Source organism: Protobothrops mucrosquamatus, unplaced genomic scaffold (genome assembly GCF_001527695.2).
Source record: "Protobothrops mucrosquamatus isolate PMUCROS unplaced genomic scaffold, P.Mucros_1.0 scaffold1133, whole genome shotgun sequence".
NCBI lineage: Eukaryota > Metazoa > Chordata > Lepidosauria > Squamata > Viperidae > Protobothrops > Protobothrops mucrosquamatus.
This window is the reverse complement of record NW_015387351.1, coordinates 147,961-174,923: the sequence shown is the minus strand read 5'-3', so window position 1 is coordinate 174,923 and position 26,963 is coordinate 147,961. Positions and strand designations below refer to the sequence as shown.

Genomic DNA, 26,963 nt, shown 5'->3' with positions numbered 1-26,963 from the left:
CTATTGTAAGACCAAATTGGAATAATAATGTAGCGGCAGATAGAGCAGACATGGAAAACCTGAGGAACATGATTATAAAAGGGATTAGGGAAGCAGTACTAGATCTCAGAATGCCTCTAAGGTATTTGAGATCAGTCAAAGAAAGGAAGACACACACTCAGACTATTTGGAAAGATTAAAAGATACAATGAGGAAATATTCTGGCTTAGATCCTGATACCCCGACCTATTGAAGTTAAATTTTGTTACCCGGAGTTGGCCAGACATCAGCAGAAAATTACAAAAATTGGATGGGTGGTCAGATAAGCCCATGAATGATCTTTTGAAGAAGGCACAGAAAATCTATGTCCAAAGGGACGTAGAGAGAGATGAGAGGCAAGGTAAGATTATGGTGTCAAGTATGAGGGAGGTTGTTAGGCAGGAAAAATCTCTGGATAGGGGACAGTGGTAGAAGGGATCAAAAACACCTGGGCGCCTACCATTCAATAAGCGACCCCAGGAAACTCTACCCCGCACAACACCCCAAAGGTGTTTTGTGTGTGGCCAGGTAGGACATTTTAGAAAAGACTGTCCAATGATGAAGGTTGATGGAAGAAGAAGAGGTTTAGGGGTGTCCGAGGCACTTGATTGAGAGATCCTACAAAGAGGCCTTGGATAAATTTATTCATAGGACCATACCAAACTGAAATGGTGTTTTTAGTGGACACTGGAGCATCTAAAACATCAATTAGTGAGTTACCAAAAGGTTTAAGATTAAGATTAAAGAATGAAATAATTAGGATTTCTGGGGTAAAAGGGGAAGACTTTGAGGTCCAGAAAACTAATGAAACAAAAATTAAAGGACCATGGGGAAAGGAGATGTTAATAGAACTTTTATATGTTCCAGAACTAGGGATAAATTTATTGGGGAGGGATGTCATAAGTCAAATGGGAATAACAATTAGATTTAGAGATCATTCAGGACTCTTTGTCCTAGCTGACGAAGATGTTAAAGACATAAATCCTGTAGTGTGGGTCAATAAAGGAAACAGGGGAGGATTGCAAATAACCCCCCTCAAAATAGAATTAAAGGAAGGGTGAGACAAAAACAATACAATATCTCCTTGGAAGGGAGGAAAGGCTTACAACCAGTTATTGACAATCTATTGAAGGATGGATTATTGGAACCAGTCATGTCACCCTTTAATACCCCAATTCTCCCTGTGAAGAAACCAGATGGCAATTGGAGACTGGTCTGTGATTTCAGACTTCTCAATAACATTGTGGTAACAAGGCACCCTGTGGTGCCCAATCCATATACTTTATTGGGAAGAATTCCCCCAAACCATTCTTGGTTTAGTGTAGTGGACCTAAAAGATGCTTTCTGGACCTGTCCTTTATACGAAGACTCTAGAAACCTATTTGCATTTGAATGGGAAAATCCATATAGTGGGAGAAAACAATATCAGTGGACTGTTTTACCTCAGGGATTTACTGAATCTCCAAATTTATTTGGACAAATATTGGAACAGTTATTAGAAACATTTAAGGTAGTTCCAGGAACCACTTTAATGCAATATGTGGATGACCTTTTGGTGTCAGAGGAAAAGAAAGACAAGGTGAAACAGGTCACTGATAACTTACTAAAATTTTTGGGTGACAATGGATTAAGAGTATCTAAAACTAAACTACAATATGTGAAATGAGAGGTGAAATATTTAGGACATTTAATAAGTGAAAATGAAAAGAGAATCACCCCAGAAAGAATGGAAGGAATCATAACCATTCCTCTGCCCAAAACTAAAAGGGATCTAAGGAAATTCATAGGTCTCATAGGATATTGTAGACTGTGGATAGATAATTATGCACAACAAACTAAGTCCTTGTACAGTAAATTATTAGAGGAACAACCATGGAAGTTAGTCTGGACATCAGGAGAGGAACAGATTTTTCAAAGACTAAAAGAAAATTTGGCTAAGTCTCCGGCCTTAGCTTTACCAGATCTGGACAAACCCTTTCATTTATATGTAAATGTAGATGAAGATACAGCATTGGGTGTATTGACTCAAAGAAAATGGGGACAGCAACAACCAGTGGCTTTCCTATCCTAACTAATGGACCCCATAATTAGAGGATGGCCGGTTTGTATCCAAGCCACAGCAGCCACAGCCATCTTAGTGCAAGAAAGTAGGAAACTAACCTTTGGAGACGCCCTGATTGTCAGCACACCTCATCAAGTCAAAACTATTTTAAAACAAAGAGCTGGCAGATGGCTAACTGACTCTAGAATCTTGAAATATGAGGCAATATTATTGGAACAATCAGACTTAGTTTTAATTACAGATTCAAATTTGAATCCTGCGCAATTTTTAGAGGGAAAAAAGGATTCAAATGTAGAATTAGAACATTTCTGCTTAGATATTATAGACCTACAAACTAAAATAAGAAGTGATTTGCAGGATTCTCCACTAGGAAAGGGACTACACTGGTTTATAGATGGGTTGTTTTGAGTGGTAAAAGGGGAGAGACAAAATGGCTATGCAATTGTAGATGGAGCTAATAAGACTCTGGTGGAGGCTGGAAGCTTGCCTAAATCTTGGTCTGCGCAAACCTGTGAACTGAAATTATTAAAAGGAACATCTGGCATTATTTACATTGACTCTAAATATGCCTGTGGAGTGGTCCACACATTTGGAAAAAAATTGGTTAGAAAGGGGATTGATGAATTCAAAAGGAAAAGAGTTAAGGACTTAGTTAAAGAAGTAATGGAAGCTTTAAAACTACCCAAACACATTGCTATAGTACATGTAGCCGGACATCAAACAGGAGCAAGTTTTGAAGCTATAGGAAATAATTTAGCTGACATGAGGCTAAGGCAGCAGGAAGCCAAGAACCAGAAATGATTGTGATTACAACTCCAACTTTAAAAGGAGAATTAGTCCCAATTTTCAGTGAAGATGAAGAGAAGAGGTTGTCAGAAATGGGGGCAGAAAGGAATGGAGAAGGAAAGTGGATATTACCTGATGGAAGGCAAATGTTGAATAAGTTGATAACACATGAGGTGACCCAAACTCTCCATCAGGGTCGCATTGGGGAGCTTAGGCTTTAGTGGATGTGTTTTTGAAAAAGTATGGTTGTAAGGGAGTTTTCACTGTTGCAAAGCATATAACGGCAGGATGTTTAATTTGCAAGAAAGTTAATAGGCAAGCTCTGAGAGCCACAGAAATGGGAGGGAGACCTCCTGCATTGAGACCTTTTGAACACATACAAATAGATTACACTGAGCTGCCACCTAGTGGCCGAATGAGGTATTTACTGGTCATGGTCGATCACCTAACTCAGGGGTAGGCAACCTTGGCTCTTTTATGACTCGTGGACTTCAACTCCCAGAATTCCTGAGCCAGCCATGCTGAGGAGAAAGGGAGAGGTTTCCAAGCTGAGCCATGCTGGCTCAGGAATTCTGGGAGTTGAAGTCCACGAGTCATAAAAGAGCCGAGGTTGCCTACCCCTGACCTAACTGGATGGGTAGAGTCTTACCCAACTGCAGTGGCCACAGCCAACACAGTGATCAGGATCTTATTGGAGCATATTATACCAAGATATGGGGTAGTGAACGTGATTGATCAAGGTACACATTTCACATCTAAAATACTACAAGGGGTCATGGGAGCATTGGGAATAAGGTGGGAACATCACGTGTCTTGGAAAGCTACATCATCAGGCCGCATAGAACGCTCAAATTGTTTATTAAAAGAACAATTAACCAAGTTAATGATGGAACTGAAACTCCCTTGGATTAAATGTTTATCACTGGCACTTCTTAGATTACGAACAAAACATAGGAAGGATATTGGTTTATCTCCCTATGAGATGTTGTTTGGATTGTCCTACCTGGGCAGTCTGGAAAGAGATGAAGGAATAGAATTAAGGGACAGAAATGTGAGAAAATATGTCGGTAATCTGTCCAGATATTTATTTATTCTCAGGACAAAAGGACTGCTTGCACAACGCCCTCCACTTGACTTTGTGGTCCATCCTTTCCAACCAGGACAGTGGGTGTTGATCAAATCCTGGAAAGAGGAAAAACTCCAATCAAAGTGGGAAGGACCATTCAAAGTATTTCTCATCACAGAAACTGCAGTCCGCACAAAAGAGAAGGGGTGGACTCACCATACCAGAGTGAAAGCCAGTACTGGACCAGTTTGGACTATAAAACCCAGTGAAAATCCTCTGAAATTCAAAATTCACAAGCATTCTAAATGACTCTAAATGCAGTTCTAACAGGGGGAGTTGTGCTCACTGGAATATTGGTTGTTGTATGGTTTTGGGTTCTGTTCTTCTTTTGCAGAACGGATTGGAGGTCCACATTGCTATTCGGCAAACTACAACCTGAGGAAATTGAGTTACTGAATCAGAAGACTGAACAACTACCTGATGTGCTGGTTTTGTGATTGCAGGTGTTGGTGTAATTGCTGTTGCTGTACACACTGCTGTTATTGTGCCCCAGTTCATAGAAATTGTGTAGAAGAGTGTGATATAGATATAATTGAAGACCTCTTAGGACTGCCTAATGACAAGGGAGAGGATTGGGATGACTTGGTGATAGTTGAGTGGTACTGTCAGCACTTTTATTGAGGGACACAGTTTGTTTATTCTTATTATTGACATCCTCCTATTCAGTAAATGTTAGAAGAACATTGGAGGTGGGCGTTGTGGGTTTCTTTGTTAAGTATGGGGATCCTGGGATATCTCCTAATCAATAAGAAACTCTACTGTGAAAGACCTAAACCCAATCCAGGACCTCACCCACAATCGCATGTGTAAATTCTGTGATTGTCTTCGTTGGTATACTAACCCAACTTGATGTTGGGTTTGGGAAATGGAAGAATATACTGATGCCACTTATCACTTCTTTTATTGCAGTTTTTGGAATTTTAGTAGCCTTGGGTTGCTGCATAATCCCCTGTATAAAAGGACTGGTACAGAGATTAATAGAAACTGCCATTACTAAAAGAATGCCTTTAGGAAAACCCCCACCATATAAAAATGAGGAAATGATGTGTTTGAGAGATAGTGATGAGGAAGAACAACAGGAAAGTCAGACACTGGAAAATCCCAGAGAGGTAGAACAAGAACTATCAGAGTGGATGTAAACCTCTTTATAACTGGGATCACTATAGCTTAGGCTTGCTTGCCAACATATAAGTATAAACTGTAACCCATATATGCAAAGTGTACTTTTGAATTGTCTATAAATTTCTGAAAGCATAACAAAAAGAGACGGTGGATTGAAAGGAGATTATTAATCAGAAATTTCTAATGAGTCTAAAGGTCGATAGAAGAAGCCATCTGAAAGTCATAAATTCAGACAAGTGAATTACATACAAATAAAAAAAGCAGAAGTTGCTAACTAACTGAAACTGCAAGTAGAAGAAACACAAAAACTGAGGATAAAGTTTAGAGTTTAAGGTAGCAAAGATATAACTGCAAACAAATATAGAGATAATTTGGGGCGTTGAGTGCGATAGAGGAGGGGGGAATCTGCGTCAGGGGTAGGATATAAAAATGTGTCAAACAGCTCTTTAAGGTGTGGCTGGACTCCTACATGTGTTTCAGCTCACCAAGCCTTTGCAAATGCTTCTTTTTTAAAAATAAAACTTTGTTGCTTGAATTCCAATTGAGTTTGTTTGTTTTGGGATCTTGAGCCACGTTCCAAACAGTGGGATGCATGTTATAATCATAAACATGTGGTATGTCATTTTGTCAAACTATAGGACAACTTGCTGACAAGGTTCCACTAAATACTAAGATTAGTAGAAGACACAATATTTTTGTTGCAATTAGATTTTTGGCTACATCAGGGGGTTTTCTGACCAGCAAATTACTGCATCAAGTTTTGACTTTTTGCCTTTAAATAAATCTTTGAAAATATAGATAAATGTGGAATAAAAAGCAAGGGCAATGGAGAACAAAAATCAAAGTCATTAATTTCCTAATTGTTTTATTTTGTAGGCTGATTAGAGGATTTAAATACATGTAACAGAATTCACCATCAAGTATGTTAGGTTTGTATAAAACCATTTTGCAACGCAACACATTAACTTTTTACCCTTTCTATTTGATTTGTAATTTGGCTTTTAAGATGTTTAAACTGGAATTTGGAAGATTGGGATTTAGATAACTTCATCACCATGAGCTTACTGAGCGGTCCAATCATTCTGTCTTGATCAAAAGGCTTCAGACTGCCAATACAACAGGAACTAACTCCTTCCTATACAGTATAGATGTATACTGTAGTTGTTTGTGGGGATAGACTAAGAGAAAATCCCATCTACACTTCCTTGTAGTAGAATGTAAATACTAAGATATATGGATACTTGAAGTATTTCATCACTTAGGCTTATGATATAAAAAGATGGTGTAAGACTATGTGCAGTTCAAGGATGAAATGTTGAGATTTTGTTATTCAATGATCTTGCTTTTCTCCTTGCAAACATTTAATGACCAAACTAGGGAATATCATCAGTGCTTTGCAGGAACGACAGACGACACATACAGGTAAGCCAATCAGAAACATATATAACCAGTGCTTTTTTTCTAAAAAAAAAAAAAAAAAAAAAAAAGGTGCAGGAACTCATACACATCATACAACCCGCCTTGCCTACCCTACAAGGTTCCATCCAAAAAAGGTGCCGGAACTCCGTTCTAGGCGTTCTATGACAAAAAAAAAATATCCCTGTATATAACAATTCTGATTAAGATACTAAGTCAAACAGACCTAGATTGGCAATGAATGACCTGAAGGAAGAAAACTGAGCAAACACCCAGTGCTAACGATTGTTGCAATAGTTCTGCTTGACTTACACTGTCTTTTGATTTGAGCCATTTGGAATCTTAAGCCAAAATATCTCAAGAATCCTAAAAAATCTCTTGTGCTCAAGACTGCACAGAATCTGGGGGACCAGACCTAAAATTAAGGTACCGTGCAATTTCACAGTTCAAGTTCCGGAACCCTATTGAATCGGAGCTTGCAATCATTACGTTCGCCTCTTAGAGGCACTGGAGTTGCATCTCATGGTTTCTCTTTCTTTTTTTCTCTCCTCAAAAACAATAGGAAGTTGATGAAAAAGTCACTTAAACGGGGTTCCCCACACGGGCGGGTTTTTTTTTTCTTCCCCTCCCTGGTTGTCTGAATTCCATCAATCCACGATCGGCCGCAATATCCTAGAAACAGAGTTTGTAAAGAGCTTCCGAGGAGGCCTGGAGGAAGGGTAAGGATTCTGGGGCACGAGCGCCTGTAGGCTTGCCGTAATCGTCTGAACAAAGGCTATGGGAACCTTTCCGCTATGCAGGGCTTTGCTAGGCGGGGAGGGCTGGTTCTTTGCTGGGAACTTATCTGGGATTCGAGAACGACCCGAGGTTCGATTCCACGGGAGTAGCAACTTAGGCTTCGTTACTTCCCAGGTAAACAGACCGTACTCGGTGCCCGTGCGCGATTCTTCTAGTTAGACTAGGAGGGGGGGGGACTCCGCCGGTAGAGGTGGCCCCGTGTAACGGATGCAACTTGAATTGGGGGCCTAGGTGAGTTCACTATTGGGCTCCGTCGCTTTTTCTCGCGGTGCAGTCTGGCTGGCGAGATGTTGAATAAAGCAGAAAGGAAGGACCAGACCGATGTTTTTTAAACTACGGTTTAGAGTCCAGGGGTAGTCAACCTTGGCTCTTTTATGACTCGTGAACTTCAACTCCCAGAATTCCTGAGCCAGCCATGCTGGCTCAGGAATTCTGGGAGTTGAAGTCCACGAGTCATAAAAGAGCCAAGGTTGACTACCCCTGGTTTAGACAGTGATGGAGAGGCGTTCACTCAAAAGGCATCTCGTCTCTCCCTCTGTAACAGATGTTGGGTTTGGGGAAAGAAAGAGAGGGGCTAAGAAAGAGAGTGAGAGAAGAAAGGAAAGAGAACCAACTGGAGGGAAATTATGGTAAAAATACCCTGAATGAGGTAGCGCAATTTCATGATAACCACTGGTTATCAGAGTTAGATGTGCTGAAGTAGCAAAAAAATAAAATAAAAATTAGGTCAGTCTTAATCTCGTTAGACTTGCATTAAGTTGCCTCAGGGACTGCTGGGATAAAGAAACACAAAATCGTTGAATCCCCTCTCAACACAAGGAAGGGTAAAACCCAGAGGCTAAATAGATTGTTCTCTGTAGAACATTATAAAGTGCCAACAGATTTTAGACCCTAACTTTGAAATGTTTTATCAGAAGATGTTTGAAACATGATGTTTGATAGCTTCTTTTAATGAAGTTTATAATCTTGTATATGAATTATACAAGTGATAGGCCTGTTTCCTTAGTGAATCTGACTGTTGTTATATACCTATATATTTTTATTAGAGATCTGAAGCTTAAAATGCAACATTGGTTCATTTGATGTAAGAAATACAGTATAGTTTCTTTTTTCCAGACAGAAGTTTTTTCATACATTACAGTAATTTTATTCTGGAAGGTTCATGGGATTTTCTAGATGTTTTTAGAAAGTATAACAGGATAATGAAGTTGGAAGGGACCTAGTCCAACTCTCTACTCAAGCAGGAAACCCTGTAACATTTCAGACAAATCATTGTCCAGTCTCTTCTTAAAACCTATGTTGGAGCATCTGCAACTTCTGGAGAAAAGTTCTTCCACTGATTAATGGATAAAAATGAATATATCCATTATATATGGTATATATGAATGGTTTGGAAATTGAAAGCAGTAAAAATGGATTTTGCACATTCTTATAATTGCCAGGAAATACTGATGACGCAAGTCTGGAAAGTCCTGCATTTTTGATAAAATCACAGCTGTGGATTTTAGAACAGAGATCCTTCCGATGACACTTTCTCTTTCTTACTTGTGTGAGCTGAGAATTACATGCGGTCAGGTTCAGGAAGTATAGTTTACTGGCTTCAATCTTATATATAAATGAGTTGTTACCCAAGGGGAAGCATGACCTAAAAAAAGTCTAAAATTTGTGCATATGCTTCATGTTTACTTTTGCTTCCTTAAAATGGAGTTAGAAGCATCCAAGTAGGGGGGGGGCATTCCTCAATTGTCTGTGACTTTATCTTTTTATGGCAAGCAGAAAATAGGCCACAAAGAACTGAAAATAAGTGAATGTACCGAATAAAGCTGTGATACTCATATTTATTTAACTGGCCTGTTTTTCTTTCTCTTCATTTCTAATTGAACGCTAACCTACATGTTTCTAGCTGGTTAATAGCTTCCAAATGTGCTCTCCATAGAGACTTTTATATCTATTTTTTTCTCTTACCATCACACATGCACATTCTGCATTATGCATCATATTTACACAGCAATCTTTTAAATTGCTGTTTATTGCAAACCTCTTAGAATTCTGTAGAGAATTGGTGAGATAAACATATTAAATACATAATGCCAGTTGGTAGGATATAGACATTTGTACTATGCAGCAGTGATTCCTTTTAGGGATAGGCAGAAAATAGTTGGTAACCTGTTGATCAATCTTAAAGCAATTGACAATGGTTTCTGACTTATCTAGTAATATAAACAAACCCAACTCCCTGCTCTCAACCTTGGGAGAAGTTTGGGAATTTTTGTACTGATCAAAATTCTAAGTCTAAAAATATTCTCTTAGATTCTCAGTTCCATATTTCTTATATATACTTGTCTGCCTCAGCTCATTGTTTAGTTCAAATTTCTATTTAGCAACAAATTACAAACTAAATCTCATAATCAAAAGTTTTATTTTGTCACATGCCAGTTTTGCAGACAGACATGAAATAAAATATTGTCAAAAATATTAATGATTGCAAAAGTTCTGTTTGTTATCATTCTAAGCAAATAGCCTCCTCTACTTATTTTTGCAAGCAAAGGTCAAATTCAAAAGTTACCATCTCTTAGCCATTAATTTTATTTCTTGCAAACTATTTCCGGGAGATGATTAAATGGCCAAATACAGTATTAGGTTTTAGTTCAGCTTGCTGCTTGCTATTATTTTTTTTCTATTGAAATTCTATTCTCAGATTTTATGTGTTTTAATGAAGCTATTTGAAATATTAATCACCTCAGTAAAACAGCTAGCTTCTTTGGGCATACTTGCATACAGCATACTGTGGTACTCAATTGCTTTGAATTTGTGCTGGTACTCATTGTTTGGTATTCAATGCACCAGCTAGATCAGTGGTTCTCAGCCTTTTTAATGCTGCGACCCCAACCGGTCGTAAGTTGAGGACTAAACCAGTCGTAAGTCGAGGACTAAACCGGTCGTAAGTCAAAGACTACCCAACCGGTCGTAAGTCGAGGACTTTCCCTGCGCCGGCCGAGGTGTAGCTGGCAAGTGGCAGAGACAGAGCAGGCTGACCACCAGCTGGCCCAGCCCAAGGGAGGTAAGGCATCCGCCGGAAAAGGGGGGAAAAATGGCGGACAAAAAAATGGCGGACAGCCTTGCTAGCGACCCCCGTGAAATGATCGATCGACCCCAAATGTGGTCCCGACCCACAGGTTGAGAACCACTGAACTAGAACTTGTCAGTGTTGGTTGCCTTGTAATTCACTACCTTATTCCTTATGGGAAAAATTTCTACTCATCATTTTTGGTATTCATCGTGTGTCCTGGAAACAATTAACAATGAGTAGCAAGGTACCACTGTATTTTCAGGTTCCATCCTGCTGATTTTTACAGAAAATGATTATCTATTACTTTCACTTTCAAGAACAGAGTCCATCCCTAATAGTTCAACACCATCAAATAGATATCTTAGGACAGGGGTAGGCAACCTTGGCTCTTTTATGACTCGTGGACTTCAACTCCCAGAATTCCTGAGCCAGCTATGCTGGCTCAGGAATTCTAGGAATTGAGATCTACGAGATACGAGTCATAAAAGAGCCAAGGTTGCCTACCCCTGTCTTAGGATAATAGTAGTGCCCGTTGAGTTATTCCTTCCTTTTTCTTTATCTTAATTCCTGGGAAGTTCTGCTTGCCAGAAAAATAAGCAATATTATTTAATGTATTTTTGAAAAAATTCCTATGGAAATGCATATCATAATATGTTAAAACTGTATAAACATTTAATTTAAATAGTGGAGACAGCAGCTCTCTAGGGCCCCACATTAGTGTCTTTTTCCTTGCTTGAAGATGCCAAAGGTTGAATCTGAGAGCTTTGAATATAATGGCGAATAGCAATAGCTCTTAGACTTATATACCGCTTCATAGTGCTTTACAGCCCTCTCTAAGTGATTTACAGAGTCAGCTTATTTCCCCCAATAATTTGGGTCCTTGTTTTACCAAGGATGGAAGGCTGAGTCAACCTTGAGCCGGTGAGAATTGAACTGCCGGCAGTCAGCAGAATTAGCCTGCAATACTGCATTCTAATCACTGCGCCATCATGGCTCTGTACAGGAACTACCATATTGTCCATTATTGCTACTGCAAAAATGCTCCAAACTTATATTTAACATTTTAATATCTATTTCTTTTTTAAAAATGCTTTGCAGAAATTAATTTTTTTTTACAAATTTTTTATTAATTTTTCAAATAAACATATGAACAAATAATACAAATATGGTGCATTTCATTAGAAAAACAAACACATAAAAAGCCTACTCAATAAGTATTCAGAAATAATCGGCGCCCCCCCCTGCATCCACACTCCCTCAACCTTCTTCCCTCTTCCTTCCTCCCCCTCTTAACCACAACCTCTCCTCTTTCCTCCCTTCCAACTATCCTACACATCCCATCACCTTCTTTTCCACCACCTCGGATGCAGTTTAGGGGTACTAGCCGATCATCTCCTCTTCTTAAAGACAAACATTTACATTATATTTATTAATTTTAAAACCTTAATAATATGAAAGGTAGCAACAATGTAAAAGCAATTAAAAATGAAATTTGTTTCATTAAAATTTACTAAAATTTACTAAAATAGAGTCATCTTTCTATTATTTGGTTATAACTCTTACCATTGTGTGAGATATGAAAGCAGAATTGCATGACAAATTGCTTACAGTAAGAAAAATAATAGAGAAACCAAAATAAAATGACTCTTGCATATTAATATTCTGTTTCATTGGTCTCTCAAAAAATTAAGGATACTGAAGATGTTGAGAAAGTCAGTGTCTGTGCTTTGAATAATTTATGATGGATAGCCGTTGCTCCCCTTTCCTGTAACTCTAGAAAAAAACATCCTTTTCTAGCAGTTAGTGTTGAAAAACAACAATTGCTGCCGGAGGCAAACAATCCTGATATGGTATTTCATGATTGTTCAGTCATTTGCTTCCCCCCCCCCCCGGTAATTTGATTTGTTCCGTAACAAAATGAATGGTAAGATTCCCTGCTCCAGCTGCGTCTGAACACTGATGAATGACCTGAAGCCTTCCATATACTCAGCTTCACTTCTTACATTCTACTCTATTGGCTGTGTTGGCTCTGGCTGCTGAGAATTGAAATCAGCAACACTTGGAGAAGGGCAATCTCCTCCCTGTGCTCAGTGGGTACCTGCCAAAACACAACATTGATTAAAGAAACCTCCCCCTTCCTCACTTCTGGAGAGTCTGACACTCTGCATCGGATCCATTTTGCCTTACAACAATATTTATGCTTGGCATGCCTTCTTGGGCTGCATTGGAATAGCAATGTAGGCAGTCCTCAACAGCAGTTCATTTAGTGTCCATTCGAAGTTACAACGGCACTGACAAATGTGACTTATGACCATTTTTCACACGACCGTTGCATGGTCACGTGATCAAAATTCACATGCTTGGCAGCTGACTCGTATCTATGAGTCTTGCAGTGTCCCAAGGACATGTGATCCGCTTTTGCAACTTTCTGACGAGCCAAGTCAATGGGAAAACCAGATTCACTTAACAAGTGTATTACTGACTTAACAACTGCACTGTTAAGTCAGTGTATTACTGACTTAACAACTGCAGTGATTCACTTAACAACCGAGGCAAGAAAGCAGATGGAGCAAAACTCACTTAAGAAATGTTTCACTTAACAACAGACATTTTTGGGCTCAGTTGAGATCGTAAGTCAAAGACTACCTGTACTAACATTATTAATTTACAATAAATATTGCAGAAAAGGACTCTACCTCCATTCTTAGCAGTTAGCTCTAGGCTTGGACAACAAGTTACCTTAGACTAAAGGTAGTTGTGGAAATCCAGCCATTAGCTTGACATATACCAATTGTAAAAATTATTATTATTTGTATGGACACAGCATTTTATAGGAATAAAGCAATTGTGGATTTTGAACATGAATTTAGTCTATGTTTCATATCCTGTGTGTTTGTACATTTTTGCGTGTGTGCGTGTATTTGTTTTAAGCGTCTTAAACTTCACTTATTTTTCCAGGTACTGTACATCAGCCAGGGACAACATGGAAACTCTTGGTCCTCCACCCCCCTATGATGACAAGAGGTCTGGAGCTGAAGGTGAGAGAACACAATCAGTACAGTCAATTTACATGAAAAGGATGTTAAATGAAAATATTGTGGAAGGCTAAGGGACAGAAGTCAGGAAAACTGTGACTTAGGACTGTAAAAAAAGGGCCAAACTAGACAGGAAGTGTTAAATGCATATTTTTGTTTGGAATTGAGATGAGGGCTGTTATTGAAGTTTCAGAATACTAATCAGTGGATAATAAATTATTTTAAAAAGAACTTGGTTCAGTCATTGTTATAATTTGCATCCAGATAAATTGCTACAATCATGCCTAGGAGATCTACTATGGATCCATCCTATCACAACTACAATTGCCATTTTGTCTGATAGGGTTGATCAACGTTGCCCTTTCCCCTCTTCTCTTAACAGATGATAGAAGTTGTGAGATGGAAGAAGGGGATTTCCGAATTGCCTATTGGGTGGAAAAAAATGTTAGGCAAGTCTTCATTCGCAAGGTAAGTCTGATACCAGCTCCCTGACATAGGCCAGAGCAGGAAATCAACTACTGAGATTGGCTAAAATAACAGAATCTTACCAATCTGATTGTCCCACTTCTTATACACCAGTGAATGGTGTACGCTTGAGACACTTTCAAATGTTACTGCATTATTCTGGATTTAAAAAATGTTTCAGCCCCTTTTGCTTAGACAGTAGCTCCTGTTTATTTCCCTCAGGTCATCTTCCTTACACTCTACATATACTTATGCAAACTATACAATATACCTGAACAACATACGGCTCAGGAAGCAGCCTTGTGTGGTCTGCTAGTATTTTGTTAAGTCAATAATTTTGCTGCTTCTGCTCCAAAAAATATGCTACTGAGTGCCTTGCTGCTACCACTCTGTTTATTACTAAACAGCCAATTGATGCACCAGGTATTCCTTTGTGGCTTTCAATTATTTTTAATCTGTTATGTGGCCCTTTCTCCTCTACAGCCTGCTACAGAATCTCTCCTAAATCAGATATTAATGCCCTTAGTGCATACATATCTTCATGAAATGGGGACACTTTAAAATGTCCCTCATGTGATGACAGTTCTTTTACAAACTCTGTGATGACCCAGGGCACAGCACCAAGACAATACAGTCAGCTGGCAATTCAAACCGGCTTTTAATTGCTCCAAATTTTCCCCAAATGCTCCCACGTTTCTGGCAAGCCTCCAAACACAGGAAGACACACACACCTTCAGCTGCCTCTGGCTGCAAGTAGTTTCACATACAGTCTGATTAGGAGAGGATTTTACTCAGAGCCACGGAGATAACAAGGAAATGATACGTGCATCATAAATCTAACGAGCTTGCCTGCACAGTTTCAAAAGGGAAGCCAAAATACAGTCCGAGATCTTTAAACATCCAAGCAATGTTCTCAGCCAGTCCAATGATCAGAGTTTCAGGGTTTCCAAGCAGAAGTCACAGAACAAGAGATCAGCAACAACACACACAAAACTCCAAGGAATCAATGTTTGTTCCCGACAAATGCCTCTCCCCACAGCGTCTTCTTAAATCTCAGTCTTCAGGTGTGCCTTGTGGAGAGGGGTGGGATGCTCTCCTCCCGAGTAGTTGAGCCTACCTGCGTTGTTCCCTCCTTCTCTTCACTCTCCGGGCTCTAGGATCAGGTGGGGGTGGCCCTTGCTCACCGCCTGAACTCTGTCTCTCCTGTTCCTCCTGTCCCACTCCTAAAGAGCCCTGGCCTGCCTCAGCTTGCTCTTCCCCACATTCCTCTAAAACCACAGACACCTCTCCCTCGACCTCCACTTTCCTCCCCAGATTCAGGCTTTGAGGGAGGCATGACAAACTCATTGGGGAAGAAGGGAGCATGATCAACAGTCTTTTTGTATGAAAGTGGTGTTCACTCTCTCAGTGTTAATCCAGAGTACTGTGAAAGGAATAAGACATACATCCGTTTGCCTGTAACCTTTTACATTTCCTGAACCTGCACTGAAGTGACAAGGAGTTGGAAAGGGGGAAATCAGTGAAGACATTTTTTTAAAAACCATATGTCTTAAAACAGAATTATTCTGGTATTAAAATGGTGTTTCGGAACATAACTTAAGCTAAATCTGTCTTTTCCCTAGGATCACATGCAGACTGTGGCGGGGAGCTATGCAGTCTGAAAAAACAAACAAACCCACAAACATGAAACTATTTTAAGCAGTTGCTAACAGATGTTACATGAATATCCCTGTCTTCCCATCTTTGCCCCTTCAGAAATGAAACATTGGCCAGCCCTTTTCTCTGTGTGGGTTGATGCAAATGCTTGTCTTTTTGTGTGTAAGTCCACTGTTTGGGCTATGTTTCCATTTGCAGAAGCTTTCCTGGATCCAAAAGAATACCTTTCAACTTAATAAGGAATTAGTGCAATGCAATTCATCAGAGAGTCTACTTACTAACTGAAAGAGAAACGTTACAATAATAGGTCGTTCTACTCATATTATGAATGATTCATATGGCTATATGTTCTGTTTGTTGTGAGTGAGTCTGGGGTTGAGATGACAATTTACTAACAATGACCAGATAAGTGGTCAGTGTTTTAAATTATGTTTCTCTTTTTATCGAGTCGATAAAAACATTATTTAGATGCAGAGATCCCTGAATGGTCTGGAGAGATGACCTGCCTGCAGTTAAATTAGTTAGGTGGCAAACCAAGGCTTCCCTACTCTGTTTAAAATAGAGAATTTAAAAATTGATGAAAGCTGAAGTAAGGCTAGTAAAATTCCAACACAACACTGTGACTCTATCTTTTGTCCCCACCTCCGGCATCAGACCCAGTCAAGCTTAGATATGACAAAATCCAAAAAAAGCATTTTTTAGTTCTTTTATTTATTACATCATGTGCGTTTCTGTTACTATTTTGTTATGTTCATAATATTAAAAGATTTCTCTAAAAATGTATAACTCCCAAAATATCTACTGGGGTGGGGGGGGGGGGAAGCAAACATTATGAGATTCTCTTCTTCAAACCTTTTAAATCTTGTAATCTGTTAAATTATGTATGCTTATAATCTTGTAGCATATGACTGGCCTGGCCCGTATGATCTAATATTGCTGGATATTTCATAGTTATATATTTCATGATTGGCTAATTGGGATGTGTGGTCTGTTAATGTGAACAAAGTTATCAGCCATCTTTTGGAGATGATTTAATTTGGTTTCTTGCTAGAAACAAGTCCTTGGTTCAGTGGTTTAAATAGCCACCTTCTAAATTTGTAAGGTTGAGAAAAGATATGGCAAGATTAAAATATTCCATATAATTCAGCAAAAGGCTTTCATTCCTGCATCAGTTCTTGTTACCTTGCTGTGGGAGCATCTGAAAATGGTCACCCACAACTTTGTTTTGGTTTTTCATTTTGAATTTGTATCTCTTTTTGTCTTCACAAACAGGTTTACAGCATCATCACCCTTCAGTTACTACTGACTGTGGCAATTGTTTCCGTCTTCACTTTCGTGTAAGTCTTCATGGGTCCAAGATAGAGAATGCCATGCAGGTGGACATGGGATTCAGAATGTGTGATGGACAATGACTGCTGACACCCCTCCAGACTCACATCAGTTAGACAAAAGAAAGAGAAGGCTTTCACTTTTCCTCCTTTTTGTGTGGCTTTTTGGCTTCCCCCTCCCTCTTTATCCTACTACTGCTTCTGATTGTAGGAACATAAATTATGTTAGCTCCAGGAGAGCAGGGGTAACCTTCGCTCCTGATGTCCAAAGCCTTCTGTAGTTTACACTGTTGCCAAAGAAGCAATGGTGATAACATTGTATGGTGCATTCCGGTGGCAGACTTCCCTCTCTGTTTTTGGAGAGTGGATTCCCCCAAAAGCCTATTATTTCTGAGATGTTCTAAAGATAGGGGTTAGAATTTATTTCTTTATTTTTATTTGGGTGTTTTATCCCACCTTTATTGTTTTTATAAATAACTCAAGGTAACAAACATACCTACTGCTCTTTCCTCCTCCTATTTTCCTCATAGCAACAACCCAGTGAGGTGGGTTGGTCTGAGAAAGAGGGAGTGGCCCAAGGTCACCCATTGGGCTTACATGCCTAAGGCAGGACTAGAACCCTCTATGGCAGTGGTTCTCAACCTTTTTAATGCCGCGACCCCCAACCGGTCGTAAGTCGAGGACTAAACCGGTCATAAGTTGAGGACTACCCAACCGGTCGTAAGTCGAGGACTTTCCCTGCCCAGGAGCGCCGCACATGCGTGGTTCCGCCCCCTGCGCCGGCTGAGGCGTAGCTGGCAAGCGGCAGAGACGGAGCAGGCTGACCACCAGCTGGCCCAGCTCAAGGGAGGTAAGGCACCCACCGGAAAAGGGGAAAAAAATGGCGGACAGCCTTGCTTGGCGACCCCCGTGAAATGGTCGATCGACCCCAAATGGGGTCGCGACCCATAGGTTGAGAACCGCTGCTCTATGGACTAGTAGAATTATTGGTATATAGAGTGCATTTAAGCAGTAGAGAAAAAATGTATTTCCCTTTGGCTCCTTCTTGTTCATATACTAGAAGCCTATAGACGTGCAAAAAAATTGGTAAACTTGGTAAGGAAATATCTATTTGCTTGAAGACCTCTTCTTTGCATTAGGTATATATATTTCAGTAATTGCACACTAAAAATGCGTAGTGAGCACAGGCTAATCAGCAGCTAGGTGCAAGCCAAGCTCTGGGTGTGGCCCAGTTAATGGGGAAGTATTAATGTTCTTGACCACAAAAAGGGAAATGAAACTGTAAGTAATAATGGAATTTTAGGCTAACTTAGATCAAAAATGGTTGACAGTCTAGTAATACTTGATCTTGTCATTCTTCTCCACAGGACTCCTGTGAGCACTTTTGTGATCAATCACATTCCATTATATTATGCATCTTAGTAAGTATTAGACGAGTGCCATTGGTGATCTATTGCTTTGCTGTAACCTTCCATAACTTAGTGCCTTTTAGATATATTGATAACACAGTCGAAGAACTCCAAACCATGGCAGAAAATACAGATAGTCTTCGATTTATGATGTTCATTGAGCAACTGTTTGAAATTATAATGCTGCTGAACGAAGGGGCTTACAACTGTCCATGTGAATTTATAGCCATTGCAGCAACCCTGCGGTCCCATGATTGTGATCTGGATTCTTGGTAACCTATTTGCACTTAACAGCGAGTTGCCAAGTCCTCCATGATCATGTGATCACCATTTGCAATCTTCTCTGCTGGCTACTTCAGAAATCAACAATGAAGCTGGCAGGGAAGTTGACAAGCTGCTGCTGCAGGACTCTTCTGGTTTCTGGGGGCTGACTGAAAAAGGTCCATCACGATCCATTTTGGGATGGACCTTTTTTCAGTGAACATCTTGGAGAGTGGAAGGGCTTTCTGCCAGATTGATTTCACCCCATGTGGGGCAGAATATCTTTGCAAAGCAGCCCTTCCACTTTCAAAGAAGCTGGCTGGAAAAGTTCTTGGCAAAATACTTAGACTTATATACAGCTTTACAGTGCATTACAGCCTTCTCTAAGTGGTTTACTGAGTCAGCCTATTGCCCCCAACAATCTGGGTCCTCATTTCACTGCCCTCGGAAGTATGGAAGGCTGAGTCAACCATGAGCCGGTGAGAATCGAACTGCTGGCAGTTGGCAGAATTAGCCTGCAATACTGCATTTTAACCACTGTACCACCATGGCCAAGAAGAATTTTAGCCTGGGATGTTTGTAGGGAAGCTGGCTCCAAACACCTCCATCTTGGCTTTCAGCATAGACTTTTGTAGCCAGCATTTTTGAGAGTAACGGCTGCCTGTCAGATGGATTTCGTTTCTCCAGTCCAGTGCAAGAATTCCCTTCTCTGCACTAACAGGAGCCATCTCCCTCTTTTGGCAGGCAGCTCTTTCCCTCACTGTTTAACAACCCACACTGTTGCTTAATGATTGCACCTGGGAGAGCTAGGATAGCAGTCATTTTGCTAAATGATTATGTGGGCACCTCGCTTAACGACCCCATGACTTAAAACTGTAATGGGCAGGCTCTATTATCATTGTTTTTAAAACAAGAACTGCCTGTACCATAATGTATACTTGACAAGTTGTACCTTTAAGATTCTCTGCTCTATTCTGACTTCCATCACCACCACTTCTAACTACATCTGATACAACTTTTCAGAGAAAGTATGTCCTACCTTCTTAACTAAGCATAGTCTTATAAAACCTCTGATAAAACTTTAATATACAAGTTCAATTATATGGCTTAAAGGACTTTCATTGAAAAAAAGGTTATTAAATTTGGAAGGTAGCTTGCTGTTTAGACTTGTCACGATTCAGTTTGCAATAATGGGTCTTTTCTGTCTTCCCAGTGGTGTATTTTTGATCTGTTACCTAGTGCTGGTGCTTTGTAAAAAGATCCAGTAAGTATCCTTTGGTAACATCTATGATTTTATGATGCATCAAATTCAAAATTTGCTGGGAATTCTGGAATGAAGGATAGAGAAGTGGTTAAAGGGGTTGGCATTCTGACTGTGGAAATACAGCCTTGACAAATGATTTCTGCCATTTTTCCCTCTGCAATAGAAATGAGAGATGTAAAAATGAGGCCTGCATGAAGCACTTCTCTTATTTGCAAATAATGCGTGGGGACACACAGCAATCACGTTCATAGGTTTAGGATTGTTGCAGCTGAAAAATAATTTTGCATGAAAAGCAGAATAATAAGAATCAAAGGACTTAGAATAGGTAAGCAATGAAAAATACAGATTGTCCTCGACTTACGACCACAACTGAGCCCAAGATTTATGTTGCTAAGTGAGAAATTTGTTAAGTGAGTTTTGCTCCATTTTACGACTTTTCTTGCTACATGTGTCAAGTGAATCACTGCTAAATTACTAACACGGTTGTGAAGTGAATCTGGCTTCCCCATTGACTTTGCTTGTCAAAAGGCCGCAAAAGGTGATCAAGATGTTGTCAAGATGTTGGCTATAGAATGGTTATACAGCAGTATTGCAGTGAAGATGCATTGTCACAACCCAGGGACTGAAAAGACTTCAGGGGAAAAAAGTTGCATATTCAGAAGAACTGTAGTGAAAAACAAGCAGAGGAAATCACTTATTACAGTGATGGCGAACCTTTTAGAGACCGAGTGCCCAAACTGCAACCCAAAACCCACTTATGCATCGTCAAGTGCCGGGTGGGTGTGGCCCATTGGATGGGTGTAGCCCATTGGGTGGGCGTGGCTGCGGTGGTAATGACAGACTGGGTGGGACTAAAAAGTTCAATCAATCAATTCCAACTTTGCAAGATCTTTTTTTTTCTTGCGAGAAGTTGAAATTGACTGATTGAACCTTTTTTTTTTTTTTGCACATGGCGGCGGAGGCCTAAAGCCAGCTGAAGGCCTAGGACTGGGACGACGGCGTGCGTGCCCACAGAGAGGGCTCTGAGTGCCGCCTCTGGCACCCGTGCCATAGGTTCGCCACCACTGACTTATTATATAATCCTTTTGAAGCTTTTTTTAAAATACATCCCTTCATCAAAAAATGTTTATTATTGGCTTCCTTGGTGATGGGGCCCAAGTTGCTAACTTTCTCTACATATAAATTAGATTTATACCTTCTTTAGTAGGAAAGCTATTGTCCCTTCTTTCTAGATGCCTTTGAAAGATTTTCATTATATTACTTTTTCCGGCTATGTTTTTTTTTTTTAACAGTTTCTGTGCAAGTTTTTTTAATTTTTTTTTAAAAAATTGTCTGTATCCTGCCTTTATTATTTTTTACAAATTGCTCAAGGAAGCAAACATATCCACCACACTTTCCTCGTCCTATTGTCCCACAAACACAAACCTGTTAAAGTCAGGATATAGAATCTTTTTTGGGTTAAAGGGTTTAGGCTACAGTGGCTTTGCTTGGGAATAATGAAGATAGAAATCAAAATGTAGCTTTTTTAAATCTTGGTTTGGGAGCTTCCTGTTGCCAAATAACTTATACATTTTGCTCTTAAGAAGCTTGGAATAGAACATGTGGAATAGTGGTATATCTTTGAAACAGTTCTGCCAAGATATACTTTTTTCTTAAAGTGGGGCCATTTGTATAGGCGCTGGCTCATTCTCTGGTCTTTTTCAGGAGACGATTTCCGTGGAATATAATCCTTATGACCATCTTCGTAAGTAGTAGATTGATGTTACAGGTTGGGCTAAATTTAGTAGACGTGAAATCCCTAACACGGGGAGACCTGAAATGTTGGCAATAGGGCCTAGGATAGAGATTAAAAAGAGTAATATATTTGCATTATTGCGAATCTTCAGATAAAATTTAATTCCAGATTATTAAAACACTTGGCAGGAAAATGATTTTATTGCCTCCAAACTACAAATGTTTCATTACATTCAGATGGATTATCTAAACAGTGCATCTTTCCCTTCGAAATAAATACATTCACAAAGTTATTATTCAGGAGAAAATGGCATAATCTAACACCAACAATTTGGAATTGGGGTAAAATGGAACACCTAGGCCATTAACCAGTATAAGTTTTAGAAATCATATAATACCTGTACTGAAAGATCAGCATTAATTGCCAGTTGTACATTGCGCAATTTAAGGTATTAATATTAATGGCTTATGACCTAATGAAGAGTGATCATTTCTCTCATTACGGACTTGTCCAATTATTAACCTCTGTATTTCTAACCTATGAAAGAGCTTGAACAAACTGCATTTTTAACTTTCACTTGAACAAACTGCATTTTTAACAGGACTATTTATTCTTGCCTAAGATGATACACTGGCAATTCACTAAAAAAATTCTTGATCTGGGCTTGCTTGTTAATTTGTGTTTGTTCACTTCTGAATGGGGATGGAAAAATTTACAATGGAATAATAGATATAGCCAAGATGTACGTAATGTTTTGCTAATTTTGTTTTCTGTTTTGCTTTTTTTTTCTCCCTAGACATTGGCTTTGGGATTTATGACAGGCACCATTGCTAGGTACTGTACAAGGGAGTAAATGAGAGTGATAATGTACAGTGGGGATAAACAAGCTGGATTTTCTCAAAAAATAATGGCAAAGTATCAAATAATTATTACTAGAAAATGGATAACCATAGGCTTGTGAAATAAAGCCTCGTATTTCCTAAAAGTACCAATAAGCTCTTTTTTCAGTTTTGGTTATAAATACATCATTGTCATCAGTTATTGGGCATTGTCTTAGGAGATTTTATTATAGTTTTGTCATTGGCTCTTGGATGGCTAAGGCCTCTTTTAATATAAAAATAAACCAGATTTCCCTCTTGTGTAAGATTTTGTACTAGAACCATTGTAGAATTTGTATCTGGAAACATTCTGAAGAAAGATTGAATGGCTTTATTTAAGAACCTATTGTGAGCATTTTAAAATAACTGTTGAAAAATAGCACAGTAACATTTCTGGAAAAGTTCTGCCTATTTCTTAATAAAGTGAGATTAGAATGAGCCGTTGTTGCATGAGAATATTTTTGAAGTTTCTTCAGAAACTATAGCGTCTTAGATTGATGTCAAGAATGTTCAAGTCATCTATTTATCCTATAATAGTGCCAGTAATTGATACAAATTGATAGTGTTTATTTTTAAGAAGCATACTGGCCTGGATTGAGAATATCTGACTTCTCTTATTCCAGTTTTGCAGTCAATCAGAAGCATTTATTGGGATCCATTGATGATTGCAAGTAGAAGTTTTGATAAACTCATTAGGATCACTTTCCACGTGGCTTATAAGAATTTTCATAACCTAAATATTCATATTCATAAAATATCCTAAAGGCCTTTTTAAAAATCCCTTTTTTTGCAGCATGCATGAGACCAAAGCTGTAATCCTTGCCATGATCATCACTACAGTTATAACAGTCACTGTCACTGTTTTCTCTTTCCAAACAAAGGTGAGTTATCTTGTCATTTTAATACAGTGAAAAAGAGCAAATAGGATAGTCAAGAATGAGTAAAACAAGAGGGATAATCAAGAATGAATTGGTGCAGAATACTGTACAAAAGCGAGTGACTACTATAAAAGAAGTACTCTGTGATGGTTTAATTATGTAGTGAGAACTAATAAAGATCAAACTACAAAACAAGTATATGAAGAAAGAATGTGGGTTGAGAGGAAGGGAAAAACCAAAGAGGTAAGAAGTTTAAGGAACAAAAGGAAGTGTGTGAAGCAGTATATGAAGATGGTGGAAGCAAGGATGGTTTGCAAGGATGGAAAATGTGAAGAGGTAGTGCATGGTGTTAGTAGAAGCTAGATCAGTGATGGCAAACCTTTTAGAGACCAAGTGCCCAAACTGCAACCCAAAACCCACTTATATATTGTCAGGTGCCGGGTAGGCGTGGCCCATTGGGTGGGGTTGGCCCATTGGGTGGGGGTCGGCCCATTGGGTGGGCATGGCTGCGGTGGTAATGGCAGACTGGGTGGAACTAAAAAGTTCAATCAATCAATTCCAACTTTGTGAGATCTTTTTTTTTCCGCAAGAAGTTGAAATTGATTGATTGAACCTTTTTTCTTTTTTGCGCATGGTGGCAGAGGCCTAAAGCGAAAAGGTTTTATAAAACCCAGCTAAAGGCCTAGGACTGGGGCGACAGTGCGCGTGCCCACAGAGAGGGCTCTGCGTGCCACCCATGGCACGCGTGCCATAGGTTCGCCACCACGGAGCTAGATCAACTTACATTCAATTTTTTCTTTTTTTCTTCTCTCATAACATGTCTTTAATTTCTTTGACTCATTTCTTACTCATTTTGCATAATATTGGCTACCTTATGTACTGTATGTATGTATTGGGCAATAAAATGGTGTCACTTAATGCTGTGATGTATCATTCTCATTGGCAGGTGGATCTCACAACCTGGACTGGTTTTTTCTGTATACTGGCAATTGTCCTCTTTGTGACTTCTATCAGCACCACTGTTGTTCTGGTATACAAATATGTAAGTGGCTGGAATGGATGACTGGCTTTCAAAAGTAGTGTGCATTCATATCTATATATGTTTACATTTGGAACATATTTGCTTTAATTGGAAAGCTATGACAGATAATGAATGCCTCCATTTTTTTTTCTAAAGAATTGATTCCCCTTCACTTGATTGAGGCCTTAACACACGGGTGTCAAACTCGCCATGTCACGTGTCGCAACATATCGTGACTTTTTTTTGCATTGCCAGAGCGGGGGTGGGCACAGCCTCCGTATGATACAACTGGCCCATGGGCCAGCAGTTTGACACCCCTGCCTTCATAGATCCTTTCTATTCATATTGTGTTGTCCCTTAATAATGTCAATGGGGTTGTCACTGACTTAAACTTTCTCTTGCAGAGATATGTAATTAACCGGCTCTTACTTATCTTATTCAGATCTATTGGGTCCATATGCTTTATTCAGCCATTTGTGCCATCATCTTTACCCTGGTTAGTAAATTATTTTCTATTGCCCTGAGATGCTTTTTATGAAAAATAATAGATGTACAGCACTTTGAACGCTCTTATGTGCTATGTAAAATAAGATTATACAGGTAGTCCTCAACTTACGGCCACAATTGAGTCCAAATTTTGCTAAGCAAGACATTTGTTAAATGAGTTTTGACCCATTTTACGACCTTTCTTGCCATAGTTGTTACGTGAATCGCTGCAGTTGTTAAGTGAATTAGGTTTCTCCATTGACTTTGCTTGTCAGAAGGTTGCCAAAGGGGATCACATGATCCCAGGACACTGCAACCGTCATAAATATGAGTCAGTTGCCAAGTGTCCAAATTTTAATCGTGTGATCACAGGGATACTGCAATGATTGTAAGTGTGAAAAATGGTCCATTATAACGTTGAACGGTCACTAAGTGAACTGTTGTAAGTTAAGGACTCCCTGCAGCTTAGCAGCTCATTTCCAAACTGGCAATGATTCATCAGAGGCAGCCTTTCATTGACCTGTCATAAATAATAATACAAAATGCCTGAAAGACAGATGAAGTTGAAGAAAATGCCAGAAGTGCTTTGACTTTAGCCGTTCAAACAAAATATCAAGATTTATTTGTTAACGCAAATTACATCTAATAAAGTTGAGCTTTCCCAATAAAAGGAAATTGGCACTGTATATTAATAGCAAGTGGGGGATTTGCTATAATTTGTAAATTATTTGATGTAATAGAATCACTTCTTTGAGCACTTCCAATTAAAATATGGAGAGTTTAAAAAGTGGATCATTAAGAAGCATCTCCCTTCTTGGTGTGAATTATAGAACTGTTTTCTAACTTGTATGTATGTTTTCTGTGTGTGTACCATTTTGGTACATTAAAAATTTACTGCATTAAATTAAATTTTAAAAAGATCTGAAATTTTGAAATGAAGCTAAGGAATTCAACAGATAAAGAGTATGTTGGTAGGATCACACAAAAACATATTGAGCGACACATTTTAAATGAAAATGAAGGAACTGATGAAGGATGCAGGGCAAGAAATGATTGGCTGGACACTTGCATCTTTAGAGGTAATTTTTGTTTTGAACTATAAGACTAATTTCTTCTTTCTGATTTCCTACAGTTCCTTGCATATGATACCCAGTTGCTCTTGGGGAATAAGAGGTTTGCCATCAGTCCTGAAGATTACATTTATGGAGCAATTCAAATCTACGTAGATGTCATCTATATCTTCCTTTCTTTTTTAAGACTTGGAAGCAGACGTTAAGGAATTTGGGGGGGGGGGCTACTTAAGGAACATGTTTACAGAATATTAGTATCTTTGCCTTCCCCCATATGAATCTGCTTTTGAATAATATTATCATAACACATACTTACAAATTTTCATGTTGCTTTTATTTTACTATACTGTGTGAAAGCTTTGTATATTGTACAGAAACTCATTTATTAAGTATATGGGCTGAACTCAAAGTTCAATAAACTTAAGTCCCCTGAAATAATAATTATACTGTCAATGTATGCCCTATGAGCTGCATTTGTGGTTAGTTAGATTTTCCAGATTTAGGCCTAAGATTTTCTGCATCAGCATCCATGCCAAAGCTCTGATCTGTAACTATTAAAATTAGAGTAATTCTTCAGTTAACATAAAGCAATACAACTAGTATATTAATGTAGCATACAGCATATAGCCAAAATGTTACTATTTTTTCTTCATAGTACATCTACATGTACTATAACAGTGATGGCGAACCTTTTAGAGACCGAGTGTCCAAACTGCAACCCAAAACCCACTTATTTATTGCCGGGTGCCAGGTGGGCGTGGCCCACTTGGTGGGCCTGGCTGTGGTGGTCATGACAGACTGGATGGGTGTGGCCAAGGTGGGCATGGTCACCTCTATGTTGCTCATGGGGAGGGACACTTGTGGGGGCCGGGCAGGGTTGGGGGAGATCCAGGGGGTCTCTGGCAGGTGGGATGGTGGGCAGGAGGCTCATCCTGTGGGGTGAGGTGAGGCGAGGCAGGGCGAGGTGAGGCAGGGTGGGGGTGCCATTGTTGCAGGGCGAGGCGAGGCGAGGCGAGGCAGGGCAGGGGTGCCATTGTCGCGAGGTGAGGCAGGGGCCGGGGTGGCTGCTGCCTGACACC

At 39.4% G+C, this 26,963-nt stretch overlaps 1 protein-coding gene across 1 annotated transcript; it reads left to right on the top strand.

Annotated features, from left to right (window-relative positions):
- Nucleotides 1-7,110: 7,110 nt before the first annotated feature.
- Nucleotides 7,111-26,368, top strand: LOC107291469 (protein lifeguard 3). Its single transcript, XM_015820466.1, has 12 exons — nucleotides 7,111-7,249; nucleotides 13,357-13,436; nucleotides 13,816-13,901; nucleotides 16,827-16,891; nucleotides 18,250-18,303; nucleotides 19,766-19,816; nucleotides 21,521-21,560; nucleotides 22,348-22,385; nucleotides 23,223-23,310; nucleotides 24,254-24,349; nucleotides 24,771-24,824; nucleotides 25,947-26,368. Exons 2-12 carry the CDS (start codon nucleotides 13,382-13,384, stop codon nucleotides 26,088-26,090), a joined length of 771 nt encoding a protein of 256 aa, XP_015675952.1. The 5' UTR covers nucleotides 7,111-7,249; nucleotides 13,357-13,381; the 3' UTR covers nucleotides 26,091-26,368.
- Nucleotides 26,369-26,963: the final 595 nt, after the last annotated feature.

Excerpts from the sequence above, each read along its gene's own strand:
- LOC107291469 (XM_015820466.1), top strand. The coding sequence starts at position 13,382 with ATGGAAACTCTTGGTCCTCCACCCCCCTATGATGACAAGAGGTCTGGA. Across the intron at positions 13,437-13,815 it reads CAAGAGGTCTGGAGCTGAAG|ATGATAGAAGTTGTGAGATG; the intron begins GTGAGAGAACAC and ends TTCTCTTAACAG. Across the intron at positions 21,561-22,347 it reads TAATCCTTATGACCATCTTC|ACATTGGCTTTGGGATTTAT; the intron begins GTAAGTAGTAGA and ends TTTTCTCCCTAG.